At 42.4% G+C, this 18291-nt stretch overlaps 1 protein-coding gene across 1 annotated transcript; it reads left to right on the forward strand.

Moving 5' to 3' along the window:
• Window positions 1-1485: 1485 nt before the first annotated feature.
• PPP1R17 (protein phosphatase 1 regulatory subunit 17) lies at window positions 1486-12267 on the forward strand (the record flags this gene model as incomplete). Its single annotated transcript, XM_082322034.1, has 4 exons — window positions 1486-1567; window positions 3424-3576; window positions 5036-5197; window positions 12188-12267. The coding sequence occupies 4 exons, from the start codon at window positions 1486-1488 to the stop codon at window positions 12265-12267; spliced, it is 477 nt and encodes a 158-aa protein (XP_082178160.1).
• Window positions 12268-18291: the final 6024 nt, after the last annotated feature.

Here is an 18291-nt window from a genome sequence, read left to right on the forward strand (position 1 = left end):
TCCATCCCCTGAAGAATTAGCTCAGTGCATGATTATGAGTGTGACCTTTCATATTTTGTTTGGCAAATATTTATGTGACTGGATTTTGCTTGAGGATTAACTGTTCTTCATATAGATGCAAGTTTAGTCATAGAAATGAGGTTTAACTTCCCTACTATTCTGTTCCTTGTTGACAAACAACCACTGCAATTTACAGAGAAATAATAGGGGTAATTTACCTCCAGCAAGATAAAAACAAACTCCCATAGTACAGTCTCCTATTTTCCCACGCTCCTTTTCACTGTTTTTCTCCAGCTACCTTTTCTTTCACCTTTCTTTTTTACCTTTCCTTCTTCACCTCCTTTTCCTTCCTCTGTTTTTGTCCCAATTCCTCCTGTCTTTCTTCTACTCTTCATGTCGTCTCCTGTTTTTTTTTTTTTATTTTTTTCTTCCTCGTTGTCTTCCTCCTCCCTACAAGGAAGTCACAGCCTTTTCCTATTCCCCAAAAATGAAGAACAGAGGTTGTGAGTAAGAAACTACCACAGCTGTGTCTGGCTGAAGGGAGATACCCAGACCACTCTGCACCTTCAGGTTGAAGGCTTTTTCCTTTAACATTGCTCTGTCATTCTGACGGGTTTCTGCTAAGCAACCATAGAAATGATCAGCAGTAAAAAATGGTCTAATTTCCTTCTTCCTGTGATGGCATCTGGGACGATCCCAGAGTGAGTGAGTCCAGGATCAAACCTCAGCTTGGGGCATGCTAGGGGAGCTCAGGTTGGAGGCTGGGCTCTAGGAACCCCTGCAGTTGTGAGTAAAGGGGGATAAAACAGCAAAACAGCAATCCAGTGAGATCTACAGAGCACGGGTGCTTAAACAGCTTTGTGAAACAGCTTCCCATGCTCTTACCAAGGTGATGAGTAAGTCTACTTCATGCTGCCTTTGGGGTCTGCGGGCACTGGCCATCTTTCAAGAGGCAGCACTCAAACCTGGGTCTTCAGAGGTATCCAAGCTCCCTTAGAGGAGCTGGTCTTGTAAGACTAACTCAACAGCATTTGTAATTAAATTGTATGATAAACACCAAATATGATCCTTAGTTTACAGTTGAGAAAAAAAATGAAGAAAACCAAAACAAAACATCCTATTTCCTAGCATTTACTTTATGGATGTGATAGCATTTTCTGTATGATTAAAGTCAGTATTCTTCTGTAGAGCCAGTGTATTCCCGTGCTAGTGTGCGCTGCTTACAGCAAGGTAGGTGGAAACATGGGATATTGCCTGTGTAACCAAGGCAGTGAATAAATGCATCTCTTAGCATGCATGAGCAAAATCAGGCCAGCAGACTGCATGACAGAGAGCAGCTGGAAGACAAGAACTTCTCATGATCTGGCTAGCAAGTGGATATGTAACACCGATATGTCTGTTTTATGTCATGCTGCTGCTTTTTTTTTTTTTTTTTTTTTTTTTTTTTGATGCGGTAGCTTCAAAGGGGGAGAAAAGCCCGTTTCAATGATGTCAACAGAATGTGTTCAGCCACTTGATATCCCAGAAGACAGACTGGACAAGCGAGATTCACACTGTAACCATTTAGGTAAGTGTTATTAGATGATGTCATTGCAGTAATTAGAGACGTGTTGTCTTCACATCAGTAGGTCCTGTCCAGTGCCCGTTTTTACCCTCCAGCAACACAACTGAGCCCTCATGAAACCCGATAGATTACACCTTCTGCTGACATTTCTGATGCCAGATGGAAAAGCAAAGAGTGTTTTTCCTGCATATAAATATTAGCTGAAGCTCTAGAGTGAAGTTAATTAAAGAGGAGAAAGGAAAAAGAGTCATTGTTCTTTCCCCTGGCAGAAAAAGTAGAGCAGTTTCTTCTTTAATACCACAATAAACTGAAAGCTAGGATGTAGCTGAGCCTTCCCTGAACATATTTTCCATATGCAATGTCAGTAAAAGATTTCCAACACCCCTTTTGCCTCCGCTGGGGTGGCTTTCTAAATACTTTTTCTCCTTCATCATCAATCTGTCTCCTCTCTTGAACCTATTTCATATACAACTTTTGCACTGAGAGTACCAGAGGCATCTTTGCTCCACCACACTCCTAAATACCAGACTTCATACTTGATAGATGTGCTTTTTGCATATTCATGGTCTTTGCCTCTGCTTCAAATGCTATTACTTCACTCCTGCCTTGCAAAATTGCCATGAAGATTTAGCAACCCAGAAACAAAAATCTATTTGCTCTTTGTTACCCTTGTGATGACAATAATGAAACACAAATGTAATTTCACTTGCTTGTCAAAAAAACCCATGTCTCACCACAGGCAAGCACAACTTTATAAACTTTGTTTATCTATCTAGCCTGCAGGAAAGGTATCCTAGTTCTGCCTCTGCCACATGGCATTTCTAGCCAAAGGCACCACTTTTACAGCTGCCTCCATACCAAACATAATTGTTCCATAAAATTACTTATTTAAATAAGTACAGAATGTGTCCCATTCTACAGCTGGGAAACTGAGGCGGCGGGAGGCTAAATGAGCTGATTAGGACCATGCAGGAAGCCTGTGAGGGCCAGAAAAAGACCCCACATCTTCCAGGGACTTCACCCGGAGGGCATCCTTTCCACATCTACCCGCAGGCTCACAGTCGTACAGCTGTCTCAAATAGTGTGAGAGAGCCTGGAATGAAGCCCTATTGCACCCACGTTTGCAGTCAGGGGTTGGGTGGGGATAGGGGACTCTGCTGAAGCCATACAAGCAACTTTTAAGAAATCAAAGCATTGGTTTGCATGATGATGCTAATGACAGGCTAGATTCAATATTTTCAGCTTGCATAAGCATGGAAGAATGCAGATCCTTGCAGAAAAACTGTGCTGACCATCTGAGTCATCTGAGTCAAAGCTTGCTTTAAGAGAAAACCAAAAATCCAGTGTAATGTTATGTAAATCAAAAGTGAATACCAACTGCTCAGCGGCTCTGGAAATAAAGCCAGCTCTTGAAGGGAACAATATACTGACTCGGTTTACCAATACCTCAGGCTGACCCCTTACACACATAAATCTTTCCTTCACAAAAGTGCCCTTGTAACTCTTGAAGACAGCCCGCACAGTTAGCGCTGGATGAAAGAGGGATGGCCATGGGACCTCTGCACACGATGGTGCAGCCTTCCCTCTACCATGTAACACACAGCTGCCCACAACTCTCTCCCTCTGCTTTATGTCTACCACCTACAAAGCAGAAGGACCACCTAAGTCACTTGACTTCCCACGTAGCGTAGCACAGAGGCCTCTTATACTAACTTTCTATTTAAGGAATATTTTTCCACAGGCATTTTAATCTACTTGGATGAAAGCAGTATTATTAAAGCTTTTCTTTTCACCATCTGGTTTATTATTTCCCCTCAGTTTCAATTTCTATTACTCTGTTGTGTTTTTTTTCCCCACAGAGGATCTTTCAGAGCAGCTGATTAAGAGCTGTGACCTCAAAAAGAAACCAAGAAAAGGTAAAACCATCCAGGCTTCCCAAAACACTGAACAGGAGCAAAAAAAGCCAAGGAGAAAAGATACACCGGCTTTACACACCCCACCACCCCTAACAGGTGAGCAATACTCTCTTGACTTTGAAATCCCAATTCAGCTGAGGGGCCTGAATCTGGGCAAAGGTCCAGAGACCCCTCATCCACTTTTGTCCCCTTGGAGGTGGGCAAGAACGCAGCTCCATGCCATGTGCACCTGGGAAGGCAGGCAAACAGAGAGGCTCACTTTCTTAAGGGCATTCCCTGTGAGCTGAAGGGCATTCCCCAAGGTGAGTGGGTGTGTGCTCCTGAAAAAACATGCTCCCTTGGAGCTCATACTCTTACTGCCTTTACATGACAAATGATGTGTGCCTATCATCTCTAGCTGCTGAGCCATGCTAGATGCCCAGATTTGATCTGGTCCAAAATCAAAAAGACCCAGTTCAGCCCCTGCACTTTCTTGTGCAACTCGTACCTAGCGCTCCCTCATGGGGAGGCTGAACAGGAGCAAGGCTGGGGGGAGATGGGAGAGGCACACAAGCCGGCCGTGGGTTGCACCTCCTGGAAATCGTAGGGTTCTTGTGCTTATGGGGACTCTGGCAAAGGGCGAGTATTTTGGGAAGCCAGAAACCACTGCAGCCACAAAGGGGCTCCTTGTAGGATGCTCCCTGCTGCTGCGCATCTACAGACCTCTGAAGTTCAAGAGCCAAATGCCACCAACCTGGGGAAGGGAAGAATGAGCAGGAGACTGCCACTGAAACCTGACGATCTTCGAAGACCAGCAGTGGGATCAAAAGTTTGTCGCTTCTCTCTGCTAAAAAGCACTCCTTGTGCTCTCCGGGGAGAGAGCTGTGCTCTTGTATCCACTGCATTGAGTTCTTCTTCCCATGGTGCACATACACAGAGGAGTTACCCAGTAGCTACTTGCATGGTCCCCTGTGTACCCACAACAATTCACCAAGTCAAAAACAAGCAACTGGGATTTTCCAGTATTTGTAATCCGGATATTGAACTCGGCATGTTTGACTCTGTTCAGCTCTCACATGTATCTGCCCCTCAGCAATCCTCCCTTGGGGAAGAGAGGCTCAGAGGCTGGAGAGGTGCATTTTGTGCCCACAGTAGCCATATCATAAAGAAAATGGAGCTTCACTAGTTAAAACAGGCCATTTCTGTGTGGTCATATTGTCCCCAAGCAGAGGCTTGAACATCTGTATGATTACACCACTTTGGTAAGATGTCTAAGCTTCTGGAATAGAAGATTGCACTCATCTTTACCACAATTTCTGATGGGCTGCAGGTTAGTGCATTAAGTACAACCAGAAACAGGTGGCCTGATAGCATCACTGTCTGTAGCCTGTGGGATATAATTGAATTGGAGGAAATGTATACCATTGCAAAACCTGAAGAGTATATACACCATGCAGAACAGATCTACTCGTGCAGCCTTACTTCAGAGTAGTCCTTGGGAAAGTTACACAGGTGCAAATCTCTTCGACATGAGCAAGGCTGAAGTGGCATTTTCTTTTTTTTCTCTTGCCTGCAGGCATACTTTCAGACTTTTCTGATAATCTGCTGAAAAGATATGGTATCACAGAAAAGCCACAGAGGGAGAGAGTGAGTCCAGGCTCTCAGATCACCGAACTGGAGCAGAAAAAGCCCAGGAGAAAAGATACACCTGCAATACACATCCCACCCCTGATAATAGGTAAGAAACATACTTAGGTAAAGGTGCTCCAAAGAGGAAGCAAAACGTGGCTACTGTCAGCGGTATGCTTGGGAGGAGGCTGGAAGCAGTTTGTTCTGCCCGGTGTACTTAGCAGTTCCTGCTGAACTGGACCTATTTAGTCAAAAAGTATATAATAGCAGTGGTGGCTCATGGAAAGTCTTTTCCGTGTTCCCTACTCATGCTTTTGGGATAGAAGGGAAGGGGAGTAAGAGAAGACATTAGGTCACTTGATTATCCCTTGCAAACACGATCCTACTTTTGTGAAAGGCCAACTACTGCCCTGCTTTTCAAATTGAACACATGCAAATTTTTAGGTCACCAGCACTAATGTAGCTCACACTGCCTCAAACAACCTGGAGGAACACTGTCCTGATTAACCTCCTCTTAACTCGACAGTCCCTAACACGCACTGAGGAAACCCAGCTGTGATGAACTTGTCATTAACAGCACCTTAAAGACAGTTCTGTGCTTCTGGCATAATACGCAGTGCAGCAGCTAATTTGCTTGGTGACCATATGAAGTCAGCCAGCCATGTTTTGGTCTTAAGACCCTTTGTTTGTTGTATTTCCCACATTGCTCTATCACAGAAGAGCCTCAATTCATCAATATTTCTGAAGGTCTTTGAAGATGTAAAGCACTGTGTCAATGTTAATTACTAGTGCTAGCTAGGGATGCAGGAACTAGTGCAAGTTTGTATGCTATGCACTAGCCCTTTCCAGAACACAGGATGGAGCAAAAAATGAATCAACTAATGAACAAATGAATGAACAAAAGACAAGCAACCAAACTCCAGATCCAAAACTAGTGCTAAAACTGGAAAACACTGTTCTCTTAGGAACCTCTCGTATGAACCAGTTCTGCTGTGGGCTGGCGCTACTGAGCAGTGAGACTCACTAAATGAAGAGGTCCCGAGGCAGATACTTTGGCCCCGAGTGACTAAGCAACAGCTCAGTACATCACGCACCTGAGTTTCAGGTACACTTTGAATGGAATTTGCTGTACACCTAGTAATTATAAGGTGTGCAAATGGCTTCATCAATTCAAATAGGCACCTGTATTTGTAGACATCTCCTTTCTTTGTGAATCTGAGCCTTCGTAACTGACTTAAACACGTGCAAGATTTTTTTCATTTAATCAGTATGAGGCTCCCAAAAGCAGAGAGGACTATGACTAAGTTGGCAGGATATGGGCAGCAAGCATGGTGAATACTAATGCCTTGCATATTGATCTGCCTAAGGAAAATACATTTTTTATTCATTCATTGAACTCAAGCATCCCAATGCTTTGCAGCATCAGAGCTGCTGGGAGTGAGTCACTGGAAACCTGGTCCAATCATTTGCTGGGGGAAATGAAATGTATCGCACAACTTCTGAGCCCAACTGCAAATGCTCCACTTTGAAATATTTAATATAGAGCCCTGATAATGAGCTGCTCATATAATTGCTGGAGGAAATTACCCAGCAAATAACCTGAAATTCCACATGACAAATAAATTAAGTGGGAAAAAATCATAGTCTTTTAGGGATTGATTCAGAAACAGAAGCAGAGGCAAAATTTATCAAACCATTTGTAATATATATTAGTCCTGTGTATTATACTTGAAGCATACCCTTCCTGTGGACGTTGGAGGAGAGATGAGACATTATTTTGGTCAGTTCAAAAACACTCCCAAGAAAAGTTGCCTTTGGCCATTTGTAGCTCCTTTGAAGATGTCATATGTCCTATGTACTTCAGGGTGTACGCAGAGAAGGAGAATCTGAAACACGTTTGATAGAAATCAAAGACGAAATGTGTGACAGTGAAGCTGAGAGGCTTGACTCGTTTGGTTTAAATGTAATTGCTAGCTAAGAGGATGCAGCAAGGGTGAATTATTTCCTCGTCCTGTCTCAACAACGCTCTGGTTGGATTAGCATCTAGTCACGTATTACTTCATGTTTCTACCCTAGCTTTAACTAGCTCAAGCAGGCACTTAAAAGAGAAATAAGAATCACTGTAAGGGTCTTCACCTCCTGCCTCCCATGCAGACTTCCTCTTTAACGTCTAATAATTTTCAAAGTGAAAAGAAGCTAATACAAGTCATATGGTAACATGTTATAATCCCCAAATGATTTGATAATCAAAAAACTCAAAAGGGAAGAGCACAAGAAAAGAAAAATGCAGTAACCTTCAAATGTGTGACAAAATTCAAACAGTGTGCATTTGATGTTGGGAAAATGATAGAAACTAATGCATTTTTCATTTGTTTTCAATTATACCTCCAATGACACTTTCTTGCGTACTGGTAAAGCCACCTTCCAGCACCCAGCATGGATTCAGAGCACCCTCTCCCTGCAGACAGCTTTTCCAGATCCTGTATTCTGGGTCCGTTTTCTAGCGACTGACCGACTGCCTGTGGCAGACTTGTGTCTGTATCAGGGGCAAAGCAGCCTATGTGTTTGAATGCCTGAATTTCATTCCCTCCCTACTCTAAGGATGCATATTTTCTTTTCAAGGCACATACCAACACAGAGCAGTCTCCTGCTTGAAATTCACCAGCGGTGGCTCCATGATTTGCTATGAAAAAGTGACTCATTGTGGCCGAGGGCTGGTCCAATATTTACTACTTGTTTACTTTCAGGGTTATCCCATCAGGTAGCAGACAGAGCACAAACAAATGGAGCTCTTGCGGAACTGCTGTGCAAAATAGAGCCTGAATTATAGACTCGGAGACCTGAGAAGCCCTGGCAGGGATACGTGCACTAAATAAATATAGACAGGCCTTTCTGTCCCTGTCTCCCTGTTATTGATGTTGCTGCAGTAAGCAGCACACTTGGTGTTGCATGTATCCCTTGCGACCTGCTAATGAGGATTGTCCCCATTTCTAACATTTCCCCTTCAGATCCCTTCCAAATGCCACTTCCAGATGCCAAGTCAAAAAACTCCGCTTAATTGTTTGTAGTAACAGAGCTTAATTACTAGATTATCTTTTTAAGCAGCTGTCCACACAAATAGCTTTGTTGTAAATGTAGATAAAAATGGCAGCTGTGTTATCTCTCTCCATTTTGACCAACTGGTTATGAGCACTCTAGGACTGTCCCTGTCCTTCTTGGGTGTCCAGAGAGATTTTCTACGGCAAATAAAAGCAAGTCAAACAGACCATACAAAGTGATGAAACTCAATGTATCTACTGGACGGCACATGATCCAAGTGAGAAGTAGAATCGGTTTTACACCTTGCAACACCCAAGGGGGCGGCTAAATTAGGATCTGAACGTTACTGTCTGCAGGAAACCATGGCTACCTGTTGTCTGCAGAAGGAGACTAAGGAAATCAGTCCTTAGCCAGCTTAAATGCCTAAGCCTGGGCAACACAAAACCCTCCGCTACAACGGTCTGACTTCTAAATGTATTCAACTTTCAACCTCCTACTGCAGGGGCGCAAATAACATTGTGCCATGTGTGTACAAAGGAGCCATGAGCAGAGATCTCCTCCAGTGGCCAGCTCCCCCTTCAGTCAGCCAACACCTTGGCTTTCTGAAGGGATTAGACCAGAAGACAAAACATAATCACAGTTCTAATATGGGTTTTTTTTTTCCTCTCACATGATAGTAAATGATTTGAATCTGATCCAAAGCCTGTACTCAGCTCTGGGACACTCTATTGCCATCCCCACTTAGCAATATATTCAATTAACTGAAGGATTTCTGAGAGCTCTTCAGGCCCGTGGTTTTAAGTAAGAATGTAAAAACATTTGTAAATATGGGAACGCGGTTCCTGAAATGTGGCTGCTTAGGGTTTCTTAATCAGATCAGAGAAAACTAGTAAACCCACAGTTTCAAACACTCATTCTCCCTCATGTCCTAGAAAACTAGTTAAGGTAGCTCCTTTTGGATAACATCAACCCCCCCAGTGAAAAATCTCTGAGTGACACAAGAGAAATACAGCAGTTTAATGTCACCTCTTGCCCTTTCCCAGTGCAAGGGATGTGACTGGAGCTCTCCAATACTCTTCCAACCCCGCTGAAGGAGTTGTCTGTAGGCAGTCAAGTGGAACTGGTGCCATCTTGGCCATTTTCTGATTTACAGCCCAGGAGGAGTTATTTAGATCTAGGTGGCACCTGGCAAATGGTTGATGTAAGCCAACTTCTTCTGCCCATGTCTGAGCTTGCTAACAGAAGCTCTCATGTCTCTGTGAGCCTTTGAGGTCCTAGTCTCTAGCTAAAAATCGCAAGTAGTTGCAAGTTCTGTTGGGAAAATATGGCTACATTGTATTTCTATGCTGCTTTCTTTAGTCAGATCCTTGGCAGATATTAACAGAACAACCTATCAATCCTTAAAACAGATCTGCAGGATGAGCTGCATTTCATAATACACACAGCTGGGAAAACAGAGACAGGGAGGCTAAGTGATTTACTTAAACAGTAAACAGAAAGACTGACTTACAAATGTTCCCCAACTCCAACATCCTTCTCACTCCTTTAAATCCAGAATTTCCAAACCACATTCAGTAAAGCACACTTTCTCCACAGCATTGTATCAAAGACAAAAACCCTTTCCCTGTGTTATAGAAATAATTCCAGCTAAGACATCCCATTTGTATCCTCTTTCCACTGTTTCGCATTAAAAGGCTTATTTTAAAGGTACATAGTTAGTCCTTGAAGTTGCTGGTGGTCCATGTTCTGCAAAGTTAATAACCTGCAGCTCTAGGCTACGTCCTCCTCTGAGCTTTAAATCCTGAACGCTACTGGAAACTTTTGGAGTTCATCAGTCACCATTCGTTGATCATGATGCATCATCTTGCTATTGATTGTGGTAAGCGTCTGGTACGCTGCTAATGTGGGTCCAGCTGAGAGCTGGGGACCTCTGCTTGGCTGCTGCCTTCCAGCTGTCTCTAGCATCTGCTCTAAAAAGGCTAGTTTATGTGCTATAACCAGGCCATCAGAATTACATAAACATACTTTCCCTTCATCACTTTGCAATTCAAAGAAGAGAGTGGACATGACCATAAAGCACAGTGCAGCTTTATTTAGCTCACCTTCATAGTCTCTTATTCCTGAGTTTACCTGAAAAACAGGTTAGCTGTCATCAAATGATCCATTGTAGCTTCACATTTTAAGCATATTTTAGTTATGTTTTCCTCATTCCTGAAATGCTCCATGAAGGAAAAACAACAAAACCCCACTCTCCCCTAAAAAAACCCACAACCCAAACCCCAAAGACAACAGGAAAAAAAAAAATTGTCTGTATTTGTCTAAGTTGTCTATATGAATAGAAATCTTGGTGGGGAACATTTACACCCATCTCCATAAAATGGCATAAGTCTTTGTAGTTAATGGTGGTTACTCAACTGCTGCTCGAACAAATTAAGTCCTTTGTGTTTCGAAATAATATTCATTCATGCCTTTCAGTTTATCTCATGGTCCTGCTGAAACCAGTTAGCTCATGAGGACTGCACATAAATGGCAGGAGCTACCTTAAATGAAGGGCAGTATAGGTTAGTATTTTCATTAATTCATCACCTCTTGAAAAGACTCCAAAATTGAAGAAAATCTTCCTGTGTGGTATTGCTCTATTTTTAGAGCTTGTCAGGACTGAAAGCCTTCTCTTTGAGAGGGCTTTCGATGCAGAAACAAGCAAAACAGGTTGGTTTGACAGAACAACTCAGCTGGTTAGCACAGACTGAGAGCAAACAGCAGGAGACCAAATTAGGGAGAGATTTCGTTGGTCTCGACACAATGGTAACCCTCATCCTGTTTTTAGGCTATGTTAACCTCCACGCCAAGGAATGTGGGCATAAACTATATCTTACAGGTCACTTGCTTTTTACTGGGAACAGGCAAAACCAACACAATCTGTTAAAATAAGGATCAAGAACATTTTCTATCTATCTAGCTAACGCATTGTCCTCTCTTCATTCAATTAATTTCATTTCTAAGAAAGAGAGCAGTTACAGTAATTGTGATATCTTGATATCACATAAAAGCCTCAAGATCCATAAGGGGTGGACTTAGTGTTTTAAGTATGAGAAAGAGAAAGACAGAGAGAAGGGGGGGAGGCAGATAATTGGGGAAGGTATGATCCACAACCTATCTATATAATAGAGAAGGACTTTGGAAGAAGGAAATAATTATACGTGGAAAGATACTTCACATAGCATACCTACAGCTGATGAAAAGGTTTCTGGGAAAAGCAGAAAGCATTTTGCGGGAAAATGTGGGAAAATCCCCATGGTGTGCTCAAACTGTTAAATCAAATTCCTTTCAATATCATGTCATATTGTTCTTCGGTGCTTTCATGATAGGGATGAAGCTTTATTTTTCTTCTGGGATGGCTAGGCTTCAAAGCTTGTTAAGATCCCAAACCTCAGTAACTCATATACTGGCTCAAAGCTTTCAGTAACACACCTGAGTGTTTTAACACTGATCTTAATGTGGTTGCTTCTGCAACTTATTGATACTATATGGCTTCAGTGGGGATGGCACTTGGCACATGGGTATTCTAACATTTGTCTCTTTTGGCATCTGCATTTGCAGAATCTAAGTAATATTGCTGCTTCCATACAGAAAACAAGCATGCATGCCCATGTTCATACAAACCGACTCAGTCACAAAGATCAGTTGCAGTATTTATTTCATTATGCAAGCTCTTTCCCTCTTTTAGCTTCCCAAACCGTTTTAACAGGTTCCCGGATGAAACTTCAGTGTCTCTTTTCAGGGGTAGCAGAAATACGCTGGATTTAAGAGCGCCTGATAAATTTAGGTAAAAATGCAGTGATCCAATTCTAGCTCACTAAATATCAGGAGATTAACGTGCCAAAAATAAATGAGTAACTCCCATGATGTTGGAAAGTGATGTTAGGATCAACAAATTAGAGAGGACTGAAAGATTCTTCTTATCCTGATATTTTCTAAAGAAGTAATATTGTAAATCAATTAATTTTTTCTCTCTCTCTCTCTCTCTTCTTTTTTTTTTTTGCGTCCTTCTGTTTTTAAGGCACTAAGCTGCTTACAGAAGAAAAGCAAACAGTGATTATGGAAGATGAAGAAAAGGATGGAGACACGGTCCCCAGTTAAGATTACAGTGATATTTCCAATAATGCAGTGTAAATAATTCTGGGTCATTCAAAGTGGCAGCACATAGAAAACACAGTCCTTTCATTTTTATAAATAAAAATTCTCAAGCACGCACTTGAATTTAAATTATCTGCAAGTGCTTATCTGCATCTCATGAAATCCCAGCAAGCATCATAGGAGATGATGACAGAAATTTCACTTACACGTGGGCTTGGAAGGATTCTCTTGAAAAAAAAAAAGCAGCTTCCTAGGATTTTTGTCAATGAGGACCCCACCTCAGATCAGATCTAGTCTTGTGCAGCGTGGTGATAAGGGTTAACACAAAGGCCACCACCAATCCACTGTACCTGGCACTAGATACCAGAGCGGCTGGTAGCACAGGGCCATAAAACACCAACTAACGATTCAAATTGCATTTTTCTCCTGACATTTTGCCTCATTCTTCCAGCTTTGCTCTGCTGGAATAACATTGACCACAGTGCAAATTCCCACGTGCAGAGCTGATGGGATAGATGGAGACAGCGGGAGGGCAGGAATCAACTCTAGAGCCCCTGAAATGCAAAGCAAACACTTCCTCTGCCTGTACCTGCTCATGACTTGTATTTGTGAGGAGAAAAAGGTAGATTTACTGTTGTACGAAAACTTACAGCTAAGGGTTGTCAACGCTGACACATCAAACAGGACGGAGGGCAGAGCTCTCAGAAGAGAAACATATGGGAAGTGCAGCGCCTGCCTGTTACCCCAGGGTAGACTATTGATTTTTTTTTTCTTTCAAAGGTTTTATTCCTGGGTTGGTGAAAGATAAACTAGTTGGACAGTTGATCCTTTTACTCCACATTTTTCCTTTTGACATCTGCTTTTTAAACTGAGTACTAGGTAGTCAGTTAGGAGGGGCTGTAAAGATTAAAAATCACAGCGGGAGAGTAAAAATTGAGTAAAAGGAATAGCGTTACTCAGTGGCATACACATACTGCAAGATGGAACAGCACCATGCTTTTTTTTTTAATAGTTTACCTCACTGATTCAATCAAGAATTGTTTTCACAGCCAGCTACAGCCTTCAACATTTGTACAAACAGAGACGGGTACTTGTAGAATATTATACAAAATAGCTAGAACTGGGTAGTTTTGCGCTTACCTTAATAGCTCTGTGCGCTAGATGGAGCGGCACTGCTGGCAGCTAAAGATTATCTAGCCTGGCAGACTGAATTCAGTTATCTTTTTAACACCCTTAGGCAGACAGCTGAGGAGCACACTAGTTTGGACTTCACCTGCCACAGTGACTGACCCAGCATCTTTCATGAGAACGCCATCCATTTGCAGATATTCAGCTTCAAGATGTAATCAACAAGCTTATAATAAATAATCATGTATTAAAGTGTATAAGAGGCCATCTATATTATTAATGGGATGCCTGATATCTAGGAGGTGTACTTTTTTTATCCTGTTAATCTATCAGTGAGACAAGATAATATTTAAAATATAATCAATCAATAGTTCATATAACAACGTTCACGTAAGGTACACAGTAAAGTATGTCACAGCAAGTACGTGACAAGTAATACATGCGATTCGAGTCTAGCTTTACCGGTGAAGTTGGTGAATATTTTTAGTGCACAATACAGCACGAGTGAGAGCGTGGAGTCCTGAAAAGATTCAAATGGACATCAGCAATGGATTAGCTGTGAAAATGCACGTGTTTAGACGTGAAGGCCCTTAACAACATGCGGCAGGAGCACAAATAGGATGTGACTGACTTCACTGCTCTGAAGAGGATTTGTTTCCAAGCCTGGGGAACGCTGACACAGCTTAATACAAAAAAAAAAAAAAAAAGAGCATCATTTAAGCCTAACACTGTATGTTCTTCGCCAAAGAGGAGTTACAGTCCTAGTGACATCTCTGACGGCACAGCAGCCTAATTTACCATCCCTGTATAGATCAACTTGAAGCCCAGCCATAAAAACGCTGCAACATACATCATTTGCTGCAGTTCATTTAAAATTGCATATTCATAGCCTGGTAATTCAGCATTTACTGTTTTTCCACCCAGGAGCAACATGAGTAACTAAAAAGTAATTTTTCACTTGATCAATTAAGTAAATAGGAGTTTTTGCAATGTTCCTGGGAAGCAGTGCGATGAATCGTTTCTCAAAGCTTTCATCTGCCTCATTGGATTCAGTGAAAGTGTTAAATGTTACTTTATTTGGGAATAAGATAGGTTTTTTTTTCAAATCAGATAAACACTGTCCCTTCCCCCAAAACAAAGCCTTTAGGCATTGCAGAATTGTGTGTGGACTGTACAATGGCGTGATTGTAGTTTATTGGGTTTATTTATTTTCCTTCAGGCTCTGAACTCTCCCTTTAACACCAGATAGTGCTAAAACTGCAGAAATTGCTCTCCTAGGCAAATGGCTGGAGTTGGTGTGTTCTGGGGCAGAAATGCTTTTGTACCCAGTGTCCTTGAAGGTTCTCCATGGCCATTACAGCAAAAACAGAAGGAAACGGAAAGCACAGAAACAGGCTAAGCCTTTCTGTAGCACTCTTAGGACTGGGATGCTCCAGACTGAAGTTGCTTACATCGTCTGCACGTAGGTGTTGACTGCTTTAGGGCCTTAGTAACTGGCTTGGATTCAGATATTTAGCTGGAACTGCATCTCACCCCAGAATTCTGCTCTGGGCAGAACAACCAGTCCGAGGCCTGGGGGGAATGAAGTGCTTCAGTCAGTGAATAAAAGACTGACTGCAGTCGGGAGGTTGTGAATGGCTAACATTTTTGGAGCGAATTCTCAATTAACCTCTACCTAGAAACTAAGGGACAGGTCTCTATTTACGACAGAATTGGGACAAAGGGATTTGATGGCCTTGTGCTTTAGCAGCTTTCAACCGAGGATTGCAGAAAACTGTCACCCATCTGAAGGGGATGTAATGAGCGTTTTTGTAGTGCTAAACATGAGGTCCATAGGTTAAGTGATTTGCCCAGCTAAGCTGCAGCGGAAACAAATCCAAAGCAACATTCATGATGCTATCACTAACGCACACTATATTCACAGATAAAGCAGCATTTGCATGCATTGAGTTTAGCAACACTTACACTGAAATTTTGTCTGGTTAAAATTTTGTCTTGCTGGTTAATAAATTGATAATTGTGTAATACTTTGACCACTCAAATTAATAGATGTGTTTAGATATCGTAACAGATTTTCTTCCTGCATGTCCTATGCCATTCCTACCTTTTGAGATTGTTTTGTATGCATGACCTTACAGTATTCTTGTATGCAGAGAGACTGCCCAGCAATTGCATCTACAAGCAAAAATTGAAAGTGCACGTCAGTGAAAGCACACAAAGAAATTTTGGCTTTTCACTTGTATTTAGATAAAGTTCATAAACACGTATTATTCTGTTCCTTACATCCCCCCAAAAGCCATGGGCCTCTTAGAGTGAGGTGCTACGAACAGAAATACCAGTATTCTGGAAATGTAGTTCTACAAATAGAAAGAGTGAACATTAAAAGCCAGTTTCTACTCCATGATACTGGCTCCTGGTCCTGTGGGAGGAACCCATGTCAGTCTGTCAGACCCAGGAGCTGTGAAGGGAAGCTTAATCCATCCTTATACCCGACATCCTGAAGAATCCTGAAAAGACAAGGACTGGACAGACAGACAAGCAGCAGCAAAATTAGAAAGCACATTCCAGAAATAAAAGAACTGCTTTTGATGGACCATTTGTGCTTATTCTTACAGGTGCGATGATCCTGTAAAATGCAAGCTGTGTATTTATAACCGTGAGGCACATTGCCATGAGCTTTGGATTTTTCCAAGCTGTCAAGTCCTTTTCAACCTTCAAAGTAGGTTTTAGGCCCCCAGGTGGTCTTAGGGCCTGAGACAAAGTTATACCTATCCCAGGTTTGTTTTTCTGTATTCTGTTTAGCCTGGAGAAGAGAAAGCTTAATGGGATCTTATCAATGTATATAAATGTCTGATGGGAGGGAGTAAAGAAGAGGGAGCCAGGCTCTTCCCAGTGGTACCCACTGACAGGACAAGAGGCAGTGGGCACAAACTGAAATACATGAAACACCACTTACAAGTAAGAAAACATGCTTTTACTACTGAGCACTGGCACAGGTAGCCCAGAGAGGTTGTGGAGTCTCCATCCTTGGAGATTTTCAAAACCAAACTGGGCACAGACCTGAGTAACCTGCTCCAGTGGACCCTTTTTGGACTGGCCAGCTCCAGAGGTGCCATCCAGCCTCAGCGATTCTGTGACTATAGCCGAGGATCCATACCAAGGGAGCTGCTCGGTGATGCTTAGCAGGTCTGTGAGAGATCAGGAGAAAAGTTTGGGGTAAAGGGAGAAGTACTTGCAAAAGGATAGTGAGGGATCGGCCAGAAGGCCTTGTGCTGGCCAGATACCTGAGCAACAGAAGCGAACAACAGACCTTAACAAGAAGTAGAAAGGAGGTGGGGACATGGCCAGTCCAGAAACAAATGTGTTTTATGAACCCAACCATCTACCTCATGACCTAAAGAACTGGAAAGGCCCATTTAAGCTGCTGAGCCACAACTCCTCCTCCCTCCTCCTCCCCTTTCTCCTCCATCTCTGCTCTGGCAGAGATGCAGTTTACTGCAATTGCCCTTGAGGACATTGGAGCCAATCTTCCTTTCCAATCCCTGTTTGTGTAGACATAGAAACACACAAAACGTAAGGAATGAATACTCAAGAGTCTCTCTGTGCCTCACTCACTGTGGATTTTAACATTCAGATTTTTAATTCAGACTTTAATCCTTTTCTAAAAAAATAAACAAACAACTCCCTCTCAAAAAACAGAGCACCAAACTTTCTTGCTGTAGCAAAGCAATCCAGTGATTAGAGCAAACACTCAGTTCACAAATGGACTAAACAGAAAAAAGGCTAAAGTTGCAAGTGTTGATAGTTGCAACAAGTAATTCATAACAAGTCTAAATAGCATCTTAGGTCTGAGATCATAAGACTTTCCAAGAGGGACAGATTACTCAGACTTACTGCTATGCTGGCAACAAGTGTTTATCTCAGAAATCATCAATGCAGAAAAAGGTCGAGTGCATTGCAAAGCCAGACCTCCCCCAAATAACACAGATTTCATTTTTCAGCTTCACACTTGGAAAATTTCCCTTTGATGTACACTAGATGTCAGGGTTGGACTGAGAGGATGAGCCCATCCACTCCATCACACAGCTCTGCGCATCAGGCTGGATGCCATCAGCACAACGAGTTTTGCTTAGGAATTATTTTTGTGAAGCACCCGATATTTACAAGGAGCAGCCTGCACAAACATCCTCTCTCCCCCACTTTGCAGTATTTCATTTAGGCCAAAAGCCCCAGGCTTTGGAAGAGGGAAGAGACATCCTGAGATATCTTTCCAATACCAATGAGTATCTGCTGGCATTCTTCACCTTCCCCAGCTCCAGGAAAAATAAATTAAAAAAAAAAAACCAAACATCTAAACCACTTGGGTGAACTGACACTTTCTAGAGGGGACTCTAATAGACAGCAACTCAGCACAGCATGGACTCGGCTGGAGAAAAGCGAGAGCAAAGAGGAACCTGACCAGAACTACATTAAATTTGTAGTGGCCACATACGCGCCCCTCAGGTAGGTCATTTCATTTCCCTGTGCCTTGACTACACAGCAGTAAATTCAAGATGGTAGCTTCTCTCTGCTTCATGGCAAAGGAGAGAGTGTGGGGAGAGCACAGACAAAAATCATCCCCTCTGAGAGATGCTAGTGACACAAAAACAATAACCCCAATAAACTGTCGGTAATAACAAAAGGCAAAAAAAAAAGAGGTTCCCCTTTTAACTTCTGCAAGTGACCCAGAGCCATCCACTTGTCCAGAGAACAGTCCGGCAGGGCTCTGTTAGGTGAAGTGTTAACCAAAGGTGTCCTAAAGGGAAGGAAACGACACAGACAGAAAAGGTGTTTGGAAGGATGGTATACTTTTGCATTTCTATACAGCCTATTTGTGTAAAACATTTCAAGGTATTCTAC

The sequence above is a fragment of the Platalea leucorodia genome (assembly GCF_965183815.1).
Source record: "Platalea leucorodia genome assembly, chromosome: 1".
Taxonomy (NCBI): domain Eukaryota; kingdom Metazoa; phylum Chordata; class Aves; order Pelecaniformes; family Threskiornithidae; genus Platalea; species Platalea leucorodia.